Consider the following 18,954-nt stretch of genomic DNA (forward strand, 5'->3'; position numbering starts at 1 on the left):
ACTCACAATTATGTTGCAATCACTACATTGCACCTTAACTTGTCGACAGTGAATACACTTAGTGATGTATTACCCAATAGTCTTTCCTTCGCCCTCATGTCACTCAACTTTGATCCAATCGCTTTCTCAACTATGTCCCTTTAGACTGCATCAATCATAGTCATAGACAACATACTAGAGTAGCAGACATCAAGACCTCCGTCTAATGACATAGTCAAAAGGTCAACAAAGGCATAATGAAACATCTTTTTCTTTTGAAGGTAATGTCTCAGGAATAGGCCGGTCGACACATTTTTCAGGAAATATATATATTGAATTAAGAAGTATTATCCTTTGTCAAAGTATCCAAAGAAAGCTAGCAAATTAAAAAATATAAAAGCATAAAAACATGAAATGCATTAGCAACATGAGCCAACTGAAAATTCTTCAGTCATCCGTCCAAAAAAATAAGAAAAGAAAAAATTCTCCAAAAGTGATTGGTATATCACAATATATGTAGGGGTTAGAACCAACGTTTCTTTTTCCTATCGAAGACACCTGGTCCGTAAGTTGAAATGGACATGTCCACAAGAAGTGGGAACTGCATCCATACGAACAGGGTGACAGGAACACTAGCCAAACAAATGGCAGGAATGACAAGCCATGTATCCCCACGCAAAATAATTAAAAGAGCAGCAGAAAAGGCTATCATCATGGTTGCAATGGAGAAGAAGAGTGTGGAAAGGCCTATTATCATCTTTGTTGGCAAGGATTTAAGGAAATCGTCTTCCGCGTAACGTGACGTGAGGACTCCCAAAAACATCAACACTGAAGTTGACGAAGAAAAGAGTGATAGGGAATCAGATATTATGAAGAGCATAAACACCTTTTTCTTTAAGAACATTGGGAGGCCTGTTTGGTCGTTACCGCCTGGAACGGTAATGGCTGCAGCAAACATAATGGTAAGAATGAGAGCGCCTACCACTGTACAAGAAGTTGCGGTGTCCTTCATCCATTGCTCTCCCTCTTTCATCAGGTCCTTGTGGTTCTTCGTAAACAATTCTGGTGGGCATATACCATCATCGTTAAAAGCTTCTTTAGTATTGGGATGGACAATGCTCTCCACCTCCTGCATTTGTTAAAATATATTTATAGAGAAATGCTACCATTAATATATAAATAAAATTACATGATCACATTCAACAACAATATCATAAACAGTGAATATTTATCCTTATATGGAGAAAATTGAATATTAATGTTAGTCTATCCAAATTCGTGAAGAAATTCCACAATAAATTAAAGTGTAGGCCAAATATTTGGTGTAGGTAGTTTATTTATAGTGTTTTAATAAGACAAAGGTTTTATTCCTCTATGGGGAAATAAATAAGCGACTATTTTAATTGACGGTCTTTGACCTAACCTATAAATAAACACTTTTTGTATTCCATCAATATGTGCATTCATCCCACATATTTCAATTGAATATTCTATGTGTTGGGTCTCACCTATTAAAAGAGAAAGTGAAAGTTTGAGTCCACACATAAAGGGAATTGTTAAAGTATTTAAATTATTAAATTTACCGGCCGGACAAGCGATCAAACAACATGTATCTTGGCCTCTTTCCAAAGTAAATTGTTCTCTAGCTCCTAACTTTTTCTCTCAATCTCCGCGAGTCCTAGAATCTCTAGAATTTGTAAAATATAGCCGGTAGTGAAAATGTATGAAAGAAATATAAAGTGAGGAGGGAGGTACCTTATACCATTGTAGTTCACTTTGCATTTGCAAAGCTGCACCGGCAACGCGATTAGCCAGAGTCGAAGGTGCTGGCATCCCGGCCATATGTAATATGTTATTTTTTTGGTTGTCATGCTTATACGTTAGAACATTCTTCACATCAAGCCCATATATAAGGCTAAATATTTTAGGTTGACGATGTAAGACAGCAGCAGAAAATATAGTTGAAACACGTTCGCCGTCATAGCTCCACACAAGATCTGGACTTTCTTTGACTATTTCGAAAACAAATTCAAAAATCCCCCTCTTTATAGCATAGAAGATGGCATCATAAACGTTAACGGAACCTTTCTTCCTTTGTTCAGTATTTGAAATTGCTACCTCCTTGCACATGATACGTAGAAGTTCATCGGCTTGGACATGGATCGACTTCATTTCATATAAATCCTTGATTCCTTTGTCAATAATCAAAGCAATATTGCCAATTTAACTAGATGAAACTATAAATATATAAAAAAAAATAAAAAATAAATCAGAAAATTAATAGATATATTACCAAATAGGTTAAGGAGACTTAGAATTAGTTGGCGCAGAAGAGATAGCACTGCAAAATAAAAATGAAATTTGCTCAGTCATGCACATTAGAAAATCACTATTTACACAAAATGGACAGTATATTTATTATTCAAAATAAAACCGACCTATGTGTAAGTGTTCAAAATTATATTTAAATATGAGTTTATGGATTGGATGTGGTAGATAATATCTAATTAATTAACCACAATTTTTTCATGCAAATGAAGCATAGGAAGATTTTAAATCTATCACATAGTTGACAAAATGGTGGTTAATGAAAATTATTTAGAAGTGTAATATAAACAAAGCATTATGTATATACTACATTTATCTTTATGCAAATCCAATGTATATATGTGGAAAATACATTTACCCCCTTCGAACTGAGACTTCATTAACACTTCCTCCAAACTACCATTTACAATACTCGACCCTACCTATTACCATTTTCTTGTAATTGGCACCAGCCGCTAACGTATGATTAAAATAGTGCTACACATGATTGACATGTGTAAATTCTTATTTTGAAATACCCAAAACATTTATATCTCATATACTTAAGGGATATATGACATTTTTATAGAAATTGAGTCGGAGGAAATTCCTCCAACCCAGTTTCAAAGAAATTTTTATCCAAAATTTAATTGAACAATGATTTCTTTAATGTAATTAATTGCCAACAATATTTGTTTGTATTAATTTTTGTTTTAGTATTTTAACAAATGATAAGTATACGGATAATATCATTACATGAATTGAGATTCCTTACAATTCTAGAGAATTATCGTGCAATTATTTAAATTCAGGTCGTTCATTATTTTGAACAACCTTAATAAATTATAGAATCAAGATATAATTTAAAATGATACAAATTTCAGGTAGAACAATCACACTTAAATACCGGCTTGCAAGGAAATTGTGCCTAGCTAAAAGCTTATATATACATGATTAAGATTGCACTCAAGCCATGCATGACACTTAGGATTATAAGATACTACAATATACGCTTCCATTTCCGATTTGTGCGTCCCCACTCTATGCCATATGTCACCCCTCCATGACTTAAACTCGTGATGTGGTGTCTGGCTTTGGTACCAAATGATACAAACCTCAAGTGTAACTCACCCTTGAAAATAGACTTGCAAAGGGAGAGTGCCCAATAGCTTATATACACATGGTTAACATTACATTTAAGGTATATGGGACACTTATGATCATAATATAAATGATACAAACCTCATTTATAACTCACCCTTAAAAACCGATTGGCAAGGGTGTTGGGAATAATACTACTCCAAGTCAAATTGGGGTAGTAGTCCCAATTCGAATCCAATACAGACTCTTTAAAGAATCTGGTCAACAATCCGACTTCCAGTTGAATTGGGATAGGACTTTCAAACCAAATCAAACTCCAAGCACTCCTATGTTAAATGGAAGTAGAAAACCGAATTCAGGTTTGAATCCCACCTCTTTGCCTATAAATAGACCCATACCCTAGACATAAAATATAGATTGAATATTTTATAAATAGAGCATACTTTTCCACCAGAGATTGATTTAGGTATTAGAGTGAGATCCCCGAAAGGGTCTCTTGATTTTGGTAGCTTTGTAGTGTTTTCGGGAACGTGAAGAACATTGAAGAATGTGCTGTTCACACCATACCATAAATTGTTATAACAGTTTGGCACCGTCTGTGGGAATCTATTATTCTTTTCTCATAAATTTTTTTAAAAAATAAAAAATAAAAAAACATATATCTGTTATGGTAGTGAGCACACGTTCAGGCGGCTAAGTTAACTGGCCGAGAAGAAAGCAGTCGGAGCCAGTCATTCAGCCTGATCCGCCCCCAGAAGATCAGAACAATCCATTGCCTCCACTGTTCCCTCCCCCAGGAGATGGAGATCAAGATCGTGAAATAATGTTGGAAGCCCTAACATGGCAGAATGCAAAGTTACTGCTCAGAATTCCGGGACAATGCCATCTTGAGGTAAACCGGCATGAGCATGAAGAAGAAGAGCACAACAACCATGCCAAGAAGACAAATTTCAGGGAGGATAATCATCAGGAACACAGGAATGGAAGGGTCAATCGTCATGAGAAATGACGAGAAAATGCAGGAGATCTGAGTAGAATTATTGCTGAGTTGGAGAGAAGGTGCACGCATATGGAGATGGAAAGGAAGGAGCAACTCCGTAGTAGTGGACACGCTCTTGTTGGGTACGGGCTCACCCTTAACTAGACGGGTAGCAAACTACCGGCTACCTAAGAAGTTCAAGGTCCCTCTGATCCTAGGTTATGCTGGAGACAGAGTTCCTCATGATCACTTGGAGAATTTCCAAGCTCATCTAGATATTCATGGGACACCCGATGAAGTAGCGTGCCGAGCCTTCCCTCTTACTGTCTTTGGGAATGCTCGAAACTGGTTCAAGAAGCTGCCTCGAATTCTGTTGATAAGTTCAAGGAGTTGTGCAAGATATTCTTTACGGAGTTTCTAGCTTTGCGGACATAGAAGAAGCCCTCGGGATACTTGTTAACATTGCATCACCGCAGTAATGAAACTCTTAAGGTGTTTATGGTCTGGTTCAATCGAGAAAAGATGGGGAAGAGCAGAGGTCGACAAAGAAGTTCAAGGTCTATGACTTTACGCCTGTCAACGCCGGGATATCAGAAGTCCTCATGGTGATCAAAAGAGATCTGGAGTTTCGCCGACTACCGAAGATACTAGGTAATTCTCCTTACAAGAATGAAGGCAAATATTGTGATTTCTTTGAACAAGCAGGTCATTACACCAAGGGGTGCATAGCCCTAAGGTTGCTAATCAAGAAGCTCATCAAGAATCGCAAGCTGGTTTGGTTTTTAGGAGAGTAAAGGAATCAGCTAGCAACGATAGGGATAACAGGCCCCAGAATTGTCGAGACCATCAACCTCAAGATTACTATAATGTCCAAGATATGAATTTAGGGTTTAAAACATAAATTAAATAATTAAGTGAATAATTAGGTAAAATGAGGAAAAAGAACACTTCGAAAACGTTTAAAGTTGGTTTTCTAGGTTTGGTGTCCGAACGAACCATTTCTGTGTCCGGACAGGTAAGTTAGTAGAGTCTTGTTTGTTGTTGTGTCCTGACGGGTTAGACAGAAGGTTCAGATTTCAGCTCGTGTCCGGACGGCCTTGGCAGAAAGTTACTTTTTTTAAAGCGTGTCCGGATAGGCCTATGTAGAAATTGGCTAAGCGAGTTTTTTAGCTCATTTTCTCCTCTCTTCTCTCAATTTTCAGAAAAACCTTTATTCTCTCTCCTAAGGTTTGACTATAAACCCTAGATTTCGATAGATTGAAGCTTTCAAACTCAAATCCGACAACGGAAATGTGATCCTTGTTGCAAGATCTACATTTTCAACAATAGTTTTGAGGTAAATCTGAAAATCCTAACTTCTCTTAAATTTGTGTAGATTTTTGAGAGTTTGAGCTTGATCTCTCAATTTCTATTAGGTATTGTATATTTTGAAATGTTCTAAGCCATCTTCAAGCATTGGGTTTCATTTTGGTGAGAAATCAAGGTAAGACCCCAAACCATAGTTTTTGTCTAAGTGTTTTGAATTGGTAAATTGTGTGTCTAACCCTAAGATAATGTTATTGGTTAGTGTTATTAGTTAATGGGTTGTCAATTGGAGCCTTTGAAATTTTATAGGTTTTCTATGGGTTATGTTCTTGAGCAAATCAAGAATCTAAGTAGGATTTAGAGTTAGAAAATATTGTGGATTAGTTATAATGTGTCATGCAATGTGTAATGCAACGGTGCATTGCAAGGTTTTCATTGAGAATCCTTCTTTAAGCTAATTACCAAGCAGTCAAGTGAGTATTCAACTCACTGAGAAAAAAATATTACGTTTCATGAAGTTTTATGATCTATAAAATGTTATGTTAATCCAAAACCCGAGCCAATGGTAATTTAGGATGATATATGTATGTGGATGTTTTCAATACCTTCAATTATATTGAGACGATGCTTTGACGATTTATGAGCTTTATGTTATGATTATGGAAATGTGATTTGAGTTACGTTTTTAAGAGATTTCAATGAGATAATATTTCATGTTACATTGAGAGTGATGTGAAAAGTATGAAATATTTAGAATTGGATAAGTGTGTGAAAGCATAAACACATATGATGTAAGTCACTAAAGCACAAGCATGTACATGGAACAAAACACTAAACTAAAAACCCTTGGGATGCATACCCCTGGGCACCATGAAACGAAATAACGTTGGTCTGCGTACCCTCGACACCAGAATGAGATGAAAACAGATGATGAGCATACATAACACGATGATGATGTGTGACATATTTTACAATGACTTTCATGGCTAGATGTATCAATATGCCTATGAATTTGAATGGAACGGAACATATGTATACAATTACAGATAGATTGCATAGAATGTTTTTTATGAAATTTTATGCTAGACGTATCAATATGCCTATGAGTTTGAATAGAACAGAACATATATAAGTTACGGCTATAGTGCATATGATGTTTTATAAGGCACTATGCTTAATTGTGCTTAGATATGAGTATTTCCTAAAGCTTTGGAAATGCTCATATCTCTGCATAGCTGGGTTATAATAACACTCACTTTCTACTTAAATGTACTTGTATGCTTGTATTTTCCGAAGGCTTGGAAAACTTGTATACAAGTATGGCTTAACCACTTGATATATGTATAATGTGTGTGTAAAGCAGTAAAGTTTCTCTTGGTACAAAGCGCATGTGTTTTTCATATTAGCTACGAAATATTTTAAAAGAAAGATTCTCACAAATAGTAGCTATTATAGTAGACGTAACGTTGAAAAGAAAAGAGTTGGCTCATTGTGAAAACTTAGTGAGTTTTATACTGCTGAGTTTGTGGACTCATAATTCCACCTATGCAGACATGGCTACCACCATGACTCGTTTACATGTTGAAGCTTTGGCTGCAGGTGTAATGCCAGCATAAAAGAATTGCGAATATAAATAATTAATGAAAACGTAATAATTAAATTTAAGTATTATTTATTATGGTAATATTTGGATTAATTATTTTAATCAAGGAAAGTGTTAGTTAATTAGTTTAAGGTTAGTGGCTAGTAGTTAGAGCTAGTAATAGATAATATTTTGAAGTGATTTAGAAAATAATACTAGAAGTTTAAATTAAAAAAATAATAATAATAAATAAACATTTGATTTTGTCAACAAAAGTGTCTATGAGAAAAAGAAAAGAAAATGGTGTAGGAAACATTTAGGAGACAAGGCTAAGGCTTAGCTTTGTAGACATAAGAGTTTGAAAGAAAAGAAGAAAAAGAGAGGTTTGCATGGGTTTCTATTGAAAATGGAGGTCTTGACTTTGTAGCTCTCTCCATTGAAGAAGAGTGACATATTTTGATAAATAAATAAAAAATAAAAATCATTTATAGGTAGGATACTTTCGTAGCATTCATAACTACATCAAATACGCTCTATTATAAGTCTACTTTCAAAGCTATCTTTTAGCTTTAATGTGTAGCTTTCAAAGCTACATAAACTTTTACTTTATGTACAAAAAAATTTAAAAATGTTAGCAGGAAAGCTTTAACAAAGAAGACGGGCGTGCCTTGTATTTATTACAGATAAACTTTCTGTCAGTAGAAAAAATGAAAGATAAAGCACGCGCCTCTCTTCATTTAATTCATCTCCGCGTTTTGTCTATAAAATGTACCTCCTTCGTCAATGTTCAGATAAAATCAAAATACACATGCTAGCTTCAAACAAGATGTGAAATAAAAGGTAGGCTACATTAAATGCTTGGAAAATGAACCAAAGAAGACCAATCGTGAGTGAAGCAAATCCCAACAAAATCATTTAATAGTTTTTAAGCCTTTGGCTATAAGAGTACACCGATGCATCTTCCTGTATTGGCTATTATTTATTTAGTTTCTGAGTATTCTTTTTGAAGACATAAAACAAAAGTATTTCTTTTCTTTTATTTTTCGTCCAAATAAAGGAAAGTAAGAGAAAGGAATGGGAAGGTGTAGTTATTCTTTCAGCAAAGGAGAGTACGTAGTAAATATACAAGGGATCATTTCAGGAGATTAAGCCAAAGTGGTAAATATAAAACTTACTGACCCTACACTTGATGCATAAATTGTACAATATTTTTAGTGTGATTATGAGCCTGTATGTAACGACCCAGAGAAAAGTGATAGCCACATCTGCGCTATCACCCGAAAAAGACTAGTCAATTTGGAGCTTTCTTATAATCCCTTATAAAGCCAAGTTTCACCTTGTAACTAGGCAATGTGGGACTTAGCACTCATGAGTATCTTTATAAACCACTCACTCTATGTGAGCTATTTATCTATTCCCAATATGGGACCGAGGCATTACACTGTATATTTTAGAATATGATTATGATAAATTATGTTGATATGATATATTTCATATGTTTAAAGGAAATGAATTTTTAAAGGAAAATGAGTTTCAAAGGAAAATGAGATATGATTATATGTGATATGTGAAAAGTTTGTAAAAGATGGGAACCTAGGGATTAAGTGAGGTTATACACTTAGCACCTCGAAACTATAAAAGGGATTAATTGGTAGCAACCCAGCGGTTAAAACCAAGCAGTTAAGTGGTGTTATACACTTAGCACATCGAAGCTATAAGAGAGATAAATTGGTAGTAACCCAGCGGTTAAGTGTGGGGAGGTATACACTTAGCAAACTCCAGAGGCCAAGTGAGAGTGTACACTTAACATATGGGAAGATGAAATGAAAAATGAATATTTAAATGTGTGACATGTGATAAATGAACTTGTTAATGCATTTATTATGTGAATCAAGCATGTGGTATGATATATATTGTTTTACGTTTTTATTTATCGTTTCTCATTAACTTGATATAAATTGTTTTAATATTCCATGGTATGAGATAAGGGTTTGATAGGTATTAAATGCAAAGAAAAACATTTTAGGTGTTTATTAAGTATGTATTAACAAAACTTTAGGCTTGATTTACAAAACAATTACGAAATTTTAGGAAGTAAATACTTTTGTGAAATCCTTACAAAGATTACCATTTAGTAAATTAAAGATAGAGATTTTCAAAGGAAAAAGAGGGATTCACATCACACATGTATGGTCAGAATATTTTATACTTACTGAATGGTGGACTCACACATTTCCCCTGTAAAATTTTGGTAATTTTACAGATACGACTGAGGAGAAGATAAATGATGACCCTTATACTTGTCTAGAATTTTGTTCATGAAGCTTGTAAGAGGCCTCTCACCTTTTGAGGGACTGACTCATGTTGAGTCAATACTTAAAATTATGTGTGTAAATGTTGTTGTGGCATCTTTGATTTTATCTCAAGACAATAGTAGTTTCATGTTGTTGTAATAATATTATGTTCTATTTATAAAATGTTCTTTCAAATAGAAGCTCTGGTATCATATGATGAAGAGTGAGATGTGATCCCTTTTAAAAAGAAAAAAAAAAATTATACATGTTTTCTTCCGCTGCTAGTGTATGTAATGGTAGTAGTGCCATGTGGAATTATGATAATCTGCTTTGTGACTTATATAAAAGTCAGGGCGTTATAGCAAGTATCGCTGATGTCGATGAGGACCTAGTGACTTTGTATTTGGGGTATTACGACTGAAGCATTTCGCGACGGTTGTATTTGTCGGACTTTGGATAGTCCACCTTTAGTATAGACTTGTAACACCTCTTTTGCATAGCCATTCTTTGATGTAAATAATATTTTGATTAAGCCTTAAATAGATAGACAGATGTATGACTCTGATGTTGTAATTAAACTTTTTAGATAATAAATTTAGTTTTTATTGCATTGTGTTTATCTATGATATATTATGCATATGTTATGAGATGTATCAGGTTGATGTTGGCTTAATGACTAATTGTCACGTCACTATGCTGATTCCGTTTTGTATATAAAAAGAAAAAAGAAAAAAGGGATCATCACAATTACAACCCACGAGATCATCCTCAACAAAATGATAGTGATCGGGAGAATGATCCCCAGGAGGAAATAAAGAGAAGAGAGGACCGAAGAAGCAGGAGTCCACGACGTAGAGAACCAAGTTACCAGGAGGTTATAGCCGAGATAAGTTAATAATGGCCATCGGAAGTCACGAGCGAGGCACTTATTTCTTTTCCGCATCTATGTTTTCTATGAACTATGTTATTATTTTTCAGTAATTCAGACTTATTATAATAAATATAGTATGAATATTTTGAATAAAAGAATAAAGCTGACTTAAGCATCGAAGTGTTCTCGGTCTAGAGACAGGAAACCTGTTGATGCCGCTTCTTTTAGAGGAAAGAGGCAAGTAGAAAATCCTAGAAAAAATAAGGTAAATCCATGGAGACAATACTGCAGAGAAAACAAGGATGAGAGAAAACCCTAAGACAAATTCAGGGAGACAACCCTATAGTGAAAACAAAGTAGAAAGACAACCCTAAGGCAAATCCAAGGAGACAACCATGTAGAGAAAACAAGGCATGGAGACAATCCTATCAAAAACAAGGAAGTGAGACAACCTTATTAAAAACAATGAGATATGGAAACAACCATGCAGAGAAAACAAGGCAGGGAGACAAGCCTGTTAAAGACAAGGAACGGAGACAACCCTATCAAAATCAAGGAAGGGAGACAACCCTCAGTTTTCAGGTTACAGATTTACAGGTACAAGAGAGCTACCTCGGAGCTAAAGAGACAGAGATAAAACCCTCGATTTTCAAGTTTAACCTAGGCTATGGGAGGTACATATATTATGTTGTGCGTTAACAAGTTTGATTGCAGAAATCACAAAGGCATCACACAATTCCAGAAGATATTACAGGAAAAAGCTCTTTAATTCATTACCGGGAGAAGATTACAAATTTCACTAAGGAGTACCACCCTCGGCAACTTCAAACTGAGACATTCGAAAGTAGGAAGCTAAAGATTATTCAAGCCTCGGAACAAGCCAAGGCTCAAATTTTCCGAGACATAAAATTCACATTATCCAAGCATGTATCAGATAAGGGAATTGGGGGGTAACTATTAGGAATAATCCTAATCCAAGTCGAATTAGGGTAGTAGTTTCAATCCGGGTCCAATAAGGACTCCTTAAAGAATCTGATCAACAGTCCAACTCCCAGTTAAATAGAGATAGGACTCCCCAAACCAAATCAAACTTCAAGCACTCCTAGGTTAAATGGGAGCAAAAAACCTAATTCAGGTTTGAATCCACATCTTTGCCTATAAATAGACTCATACCCCTGATATGAAATATTGACTGAATATTTTATACATAGAGCATACTTTTCTCTCAGAGACTGACTTAGGTATCAGAGTGAGATCCCCATAAAGGTCTCTTAATTTTGGTTGTTTTGTAGTGTTCTTGAAAATGTGAATAACATCGAAGAACATGCCATTCACACCGTACCGAAAACTGTTCTAACAAAGGAGGGGTGTACTTAAGAGTTTATATACACGGTTAAAATTGCACTTAACATATGTAGGACACTTATATAGGATCGTAATATACCACCACGCTTCTAAATTCGTCGTCCACGACGGCCCACTCTATCTCATAGGTTGCCCCCTTCTTCAAACCCGTGACGTAAAACCTGACTTTAATACCAAATGATACAAACCCTTGGTAATTAAAACTCATCCTTGAAAAGCGGCTTGCAAAGAGAGAGTGTCCAAAATCTTATATATATACATGATTAAGATTGCATGTAACTGATGTGAGACACTTAAGATCGTAACATGGTCTCATATTCTTTTTAAAGTACAAAGATATTTTTTTAGCTCTTTCTATGATCACGACATGTGTTCTAATTGTTTATTATCTGCCTTCAAAAAGTTTCCACATTATTACACAGTATAAATATTTTTAAAAGTCCTTTACTAGAGAAATTTTTGGATCAAAATGGGAATATTACACGAACTTTAAAATTTTTCAAGAAAGATTAGTTTTGGTCTGTTTACTTTACCTATAAATAAAAAAAATATATATATATATATAAATTATAAATAAATAAAAATATATAAAAGTAATCTACTAAACTTATCAATTGTAACTGTCCTACAATTGTAGGAAACTTCCAGATTTTGAAGTACCTATTTCCCTACTTTTGATTTTCCTTCTTGTTAATTTTTATTTTTATTTTTGAAGTACCTTCTTGCATGTTAAATTGCATGTGTCATGTTTGATGTTTAGGTTAAGGAAATATTGTGCAGATAGAGGATCAAAGTACTTTCGGCATTTATATCGTCAACACAGAAAGAAAAATAGTTATTAGATTACTGTTTACTCTGATGAAAGCTGGAATTATCATGGTTTTAATTATCATTTACAGTAACTATGACAGGAGAAAAAAACGTGAAGTTGTGCAAAATATATATGATTCTTATAATTACAAGCCAAAGCGTAATGAATTAAAGAAAGTTTAAGCAACAACATACCTGATCCGATCATTCTCACTATATCTCTTTGGCGTTTAGTTTCCACGTTCTGATTAATGTTCAAACGAATTTCCTTGATGGCACGTGCGTGTTGAATGTGCATACCTTATTTCAACCAAAAAGGCCAATGAATCTCAATTGTAAGAAGTCGGGTATTACAGTTCATATGTGTTCTCACATAAGCAATACTTTAACTTCTTTATAGCAACACAAAAGATCAAATAAATAAATTTGGCTTTGTCCTGAAGTATATAATCATTTCAGCAGTCTACAGGTATCACAATTAGTACCAGATATTCAATTCAATTCAATTCAATTCCTCTTATACAATTTTAATTTTTATCGGGAACAAAATGAAAAATCAGTCATTCGGATCTTTGATGGTTTGGCAATTAAGTAGATCCATGGGTTTCAAAAAGTGACTTTGCACTCCTTATGGTAATCATATTTAAGTGGCAAATATTTCCCTACACTGAAATTCCATTAGAAATTGAATTGGAAACTATCAATATGCTGCATCATCATCATTTGTGGTTCGGTCAACTCCTTTGACCGAACTGACCGACCTCGGGCTGGGTGAACCATTCCATTTGGCAGACCTAAGTAGTCAAACCACTCCAAGGCTATTGCAGTGGTTCAGTCACTCCCTTTAGCCAATGTGCTATTCCCGGTTTTCATTTTTGTTTAATCTTTTTTCCTTTTCTTTTTATATATATATATTTTATCATAAGAGACACATGCCTTTTTTCGACTGGTTACGATGCGGCTCATTGACAGTTTGGTCAAATTTCAAACAAAAATACCATAAAGGAAGTTATTTATTACTTATAATTACTATAGGGTGTGCAGATTACAAAGTCATTTTTAAAAACTTATGCAGCTATTTGTCAAAAAGTGCTTTCATTCAAGAAAAGCGAAGAGAAAAGAGATTGGCACTAACCGGAGTAGATCCATCGTTTCCAAAACACGAGCCGATTTCCACTCGGGAATGCAAAAGGCACAGAAGCCAATGCGTACAAAGGGCTGTGATCGTCTTTGTCCATAGCAAGAGCCAATCGTGGACAACGCTCGATTAAATCCAAAGCAATATCTGTTGCATGTGTTGCACCAGAAGTCCCACCAAAAACAATGATTAACATGCAGGGGAACACAGACATAAAAAAAAAAATCATTTCTTGACGGATAAGTAGACGAAGAGTTCTTACCTAAAGTTCCGGTATATATAGCCTGGCAAGAAAGTGTAGCGCCGTCTATGCCTTTTTCTGGCATGAGATCTTCCTCCGGAGTAAGAGAATAGAGATGGCGAGCCAACTTTATATGGCCATAATAAATAGCCATAACAACTGGAAGATCATCTGCCGAATTTTTAATGCTGGCCAAGTTCACGTTCTTTCTAAGCATGCACACTGCCATTCGGTAGTTTCCCTTATAAATTGTATCAGCAAGAGCTGTGTCGCCATAACCATTTTTTACTGCCAATTCTCCTTCCGACATTTTAACGACTAACTTCTCCACTATATTCTCATGCCCAGCACCAACAGCAACGTGAAGAGCCGTTTGGCCCAAATTTGTGATTTTCACACCCGCTGCACCCGGATGCCGCTTAAGAAATACCTTGTTAGAATATAAAATAAATTATTAAATTCATTTATTCCTATCTGCTAAACTTTTTGAAAAAGGGATATCAGTTTAGCTTGAGTTCAAATCTTGGTTTAGTTATTTACTTTATTTTAATTAAATATTTTGCGCGTTGAGTCTCGTCAATTAAAATTTAGTTTGAACCCAAACATGAAAATGAGTGTTAAAGTATTAATTATATGACTAAATTTAAATATTCGTATAAATTTAAAATTTTGAGACAAATGATGATTTAAGGTACCTCTACAGCGTTCCAATTGCCACTTCGCACAGCCTTGTTTAGGACCTCATGGTCAACATTTTGGTTAACGTTGCTGCCTGCAAAGTAGAATGAAATGATGATCAAATGATGCCATTCTGACAATAACATAGGGCCGACTCAATCATAAGGCAAGTTAGGCGGTCGCTTAAGGTCTTCAAAGACAGGTTTGTTCCGAAAAAATAAAATAAAAAAAGTCTAATCATAATCTGAAATAGTTTTTTTTTTCAGTGGAATAAGGCTGAGAAGATAAATTTGTTTGAAAAAAGAAAAAAGAAAAAAAGCCTAATCATAAGTTGAAACGGTTTTTTTCCAATGAAGTAAGGCCTCAAAGATAAGTTTTTTTTTTTTTTTTTTTTAAAAAAAAAAAAAAAAAAAAAAAAAAAAAAAAGCCCAATCATAAACTGAAATGATTTTGAAAAAATAAAAGAAGCATGATCTCTTTTTTGAAGACTTTTCTTTTTTAAAAAAAAAAAAAATTCTTTGAAGAGTCTTTAACTTCAATAGAAAAATAAATAGCTAGTTAGAGATCCAAGAATACAACAATTAATACCAACAAAAAAAAAAGTATAAATTCTCTCTTATTAAGAGATTCAATTAAAAGGATATGGACTACAAGGAAGCCAATGAAAAAAGTGGAGCCCACGAAAAAAGACTTATTGAAATACAAGTCATACCTCTACAAAAACAATCATCATTAAAAGTGGGGCCCACAAAAAAAGACCTCATTTAAAATTTTTAGCTTAAGCCCCAAAATATATGGAACCGGTTCTACAATAACATGCCAACTATATATATATATATATATGGACGTTCTTTTCTGTCAACTTTAAATTTCAGAATTAGTGCAACAAGAAGCATATATGACACGACGAGGCAAGTGAGATATAAAATATTATGATGATAATGATGAAAGTATACTTTAATCAGAGAATTACTACCATATTTTTATTTACAACTTTAAACTTTAAAAAGAAGTATCATGGTTCTTTAAATAACTACCGCATGTCAAATTAAATATTTTTATATTTTTCTTCTAAAATGCCTTTCAAATTATTAAAAAATAAATAAAAAGTAATCGTTTAAAAATAAATAAATAAATAAATAAAGGGAGTTAATATTAAAAGGGCTAACCCTTTTTGGTGTTGTCAGCTTTTTCCTGTTTTGTTTTTTTAAATAGTAGTTTTTTATTAATTTTAAGGGTATTTTGAAAAAAAAAATTATAAAAGTGTCTAATTTGACATGCAATAGTAGTATAAGGGGCCCTTATGTAACTTTTTAAAATTTTGAGGTGCAGATAAAAAAAAATAGCAATAATTGAGGGGCTAAAATATATATTCCACAAATATAATACCGGACAAAAAGTTTTGCAAAAACTCTTTTACTAATTAATTGAAAGCCAATAACATATATCTATATATATATATGCATGCACACACCATCAGTCCATTATCACTAAAGTGCCCCAGATTTTGTATATATTTATTAAATCTTATTAATTGACTTGAACCGAAAAAATCATGAGCCAACTAATTTTTTGTTAAATAATTATTTATTACCAGACCATAAGAAACAATTGAACTAATGATTTTTCTAAAAAAATTATTAAGGCCTCGTTTGGTTGTGGAATAGACCTCTGAATGAAATGACAATTTCATAGAAATAATCATTCTTTTGTTTAGTAATGATCTATTTCATCTCTTACGAAAATGAATACATATTCCACTCAAAAAAACAATTACCACTACAAAAAAATCGGCATTACCGCCGCTAAAGCTCAAAAAATGCCAGCAAAGATTTCTTGGCCTTTTTTTTCGCTAGAGATCGGGGCATCACAAAAAGTCAATGGCAATGTTACGATTAAACATCACTAATTAGAAAAAGCAACATTTGCTACAAAAATGTTGCTAATTATGCAAAGAATGTAAGCCAATGATAGAATTCAAGATGTAACAACACAGTACCAGGATAGAAACTTTAGTTGTCTACTAAGTAGACTAATGAAAATGAATGATGATTAATTGTTCATGTAACGATTCATTTCAAATGACACAATATTGTTTGTTTTTAACTCTCTCAAACCAGACTTCCTAGGAGGTTACACATCCTAATACTACTATTGCATAAGCACGCTTAACTGCAGAATTCTGATAGGTTCATGGTCATCACGGCTTTAAAACGTGTTGTGTAAAGAAGAGTGCGTTTATACATATAAATACATTCTCATTCCCATACCCAGGAGATGTGGAACGTCACAGTTCCAATAGCAATATATTAATGGTAAAAATTGATAAAGTAAACCAGATTATGAGCTTAACAACAAATTCATTCATGCTATCCAATGTATTAATGTATATATAATGTCACACACCACTAATTGAATGGTTTTCAACAAACCAGATAATGAGCTGAATTACAATTAGTAAATTAATGCTAAAAAGATTTAGCTAGTGATTTTAGCACGTGTAATTATAAGTAATCTTCATGGTGAACCCCATAGCTAGTGTTAATTATGATTAAAGCAATTATCATTAAATTACATGACCATTAACAAGATAAATATTTTTTACACATGCTCGATCACTATATATTTTTCACTTGTAGTTTTAAATAATATTTTGGATTGGGAGCCAGCTACTACATTTTGCCTAAACTTTTGAATTTCTTTTTTTAATATATATGTATTCTCCTGATGATAGCATGCATACTTTAATCTTACATTAAAAATGTTTGAGCATGTGCATTGGAAAGAGAGAGAGAGAGTCTTACATTAAAAATGTTTGAGCATGTGCATTGGAAAGAGAGAGAGAGACCTGAGTTAGAAGTTTGAGGCACGTTATAGTACTTTCCTGCCAAAGTATCCCAAGCATTTTTTGCGGTACTAATCCATTTAATACTAGAAAATGTGTCTGTTCCGCATGAAATCTGGATGACATGTAAGGCCATGAAGTTCTTCTTGCTCCAAGCCCTAAAAGCAGCTTCATCATCTTCTCGCCTGGGAGCTTCAGTCGTTGCTTCAATTATGTCCCAAAGATCATGAGCCATCAAATAGTTTTTCACTTGAACACTCCATTCCACGTAATTATCTTTCTCCAGAACTTGAAGAACAGCTGTACGTATTCAAAGCCTTCTTTGTTTGAGCATATATGCATGCATGTGTATTTTGGAGAGAAAGATACATATATATATATATAGAGAGAGAGAGAGAGAGAGAGAGAGAGAGAGACCTGAGCTAGTCTTTTTAGGGACGTTGTACTTTACTGCCAAAGTATTCCATGCAACATTAGCTGAACTAATCTCCCTGATCTCAAATAATGTGTCCGGCCGGCATGATTTCTGGATCACATTTAAAGCCATGGAATTCTTCTCGCTCCAAGCCATGAAAGTAGCTTCATCATCTTCTTGCTTAGGAGGTTCAGTGGTTGCTTCAACTGTGTCCCAAAGATCTTGAGCCATCAAATAGGTTTGTACTCGAATACTCCATTCCACATAATTATCTTTGTCAAGAACTTCAAGAACAGCTTCACTCAACGCATCCTTTACTTCCATGTTTAATCTGTCAATATATATATCCAAATAGTGGTAGGATTAACATAAAAACAAAAAGAAACTAAAAGGAAGATTGGTAGAAGAATTTGAAGAAAGGATTGGAGAGCGTAACCACAGTACTCATTCCTAAGAGCTACATTTCCTTTATAAAGTGCAACTTTCCCATTAGTGTTAATAGATTAACAGCAACTTGCTTGTTACTACTATATCAAAATATACATTAATTAAGCGCAACTTGGTTATTACTATTTGCAATATATTAAGGGATAATTGCACCGGAGGTCCCTGTGGTATACCATAATTATTTTTCACTCCCTATGGTTTAAAAAGTTCACTGGAGGTCCTCGTGATATGCAATAATTACAAATCGATCCCTGGCGTCAAATTCTGTTAAAATTTTTAACAGATTCCGTCAAATGCCACGTCAGCGCCACGTGTCGCCAATAAGATGGCGACACGTGTCTATCGTAATAAAAAATATAAATTTATTAAAAAATAAAAAAAAATACTTATTTTTTTATAAAAAAAATTCAAAAAAAAAAACAAAAAAAAAAAGAAGCTGAAGGGGTGGCCCAGCCACCCCTTTGGGGGTGGCCTGGCCGCCCCCAGCCACTGGGGGTGGCCGCGCGCCACCCCCAGTGGCTGCAGGGGGTGGCGCGCGGCCACCCCCAGTGGCCGGGGGTGGCCATCGGGCCACCCTTAGTAGATCTAGGGGTGGCC

At 34.4% G+C, this 18,954-nt stretch overlaps 1 protein-coding gene across 2 annotated transcripts; it reads right to left on the bottom strand.

Annotated features, from left to right (window-relative positions):
• Positions 1-311: 311 nt before the first annotated feature.
• LOC133879477 (uncharacterized) lies at positions 312-18,336 on the bottom strand. 2 transcript variants are annotated; one of them, XM_062318050.1, is made up of 9 exons: positions 17,913-18,336; positions 17,499-17,795; positions 14,668-14,744; positions 13,994-14,402; positions 13,729-13,878; positions 12,789-12,893; positions 2,273-2,320; positions 1,735-2,171; positions 312-1,108 (listed from the first exon to the last, which is right to left on the bottom strand). In XM_062318050.1, exons 1-9 carry the CDS (start codon positions 18,232-18,234, stop codon positions 503-505), a joined length of 2,451 nt encoding a protein of 816 aa, XP_062174034.1. In that variant the 5' UTR covers positions 18,235-18,336; the 3' UTR covers positions 312-502. The 2 variants fall into 2 exon arrangements, with proteins under 2 accessions (XP_062174034.1, XP_062174035.1); XM_062318051.1 differs by lacking the exon at positions 2,273-2,320.
• Positions 18,337-18,954: the final 618 nt, after the last annotated feature.

This window comes from Alnus glutinosa, chromosome 10 (genome assembly GCF_958979055.1).
Source record: "Alnus glutinosa chromosome 10, dhAlnGlut1.1, whole genome shotgun sequence".
NCBI lineage: Eukaryota > Viridiplantae > Streptophyta > Magnoliopsida > Fagales > Betulaceae > Alnus > Alnus glutinosa.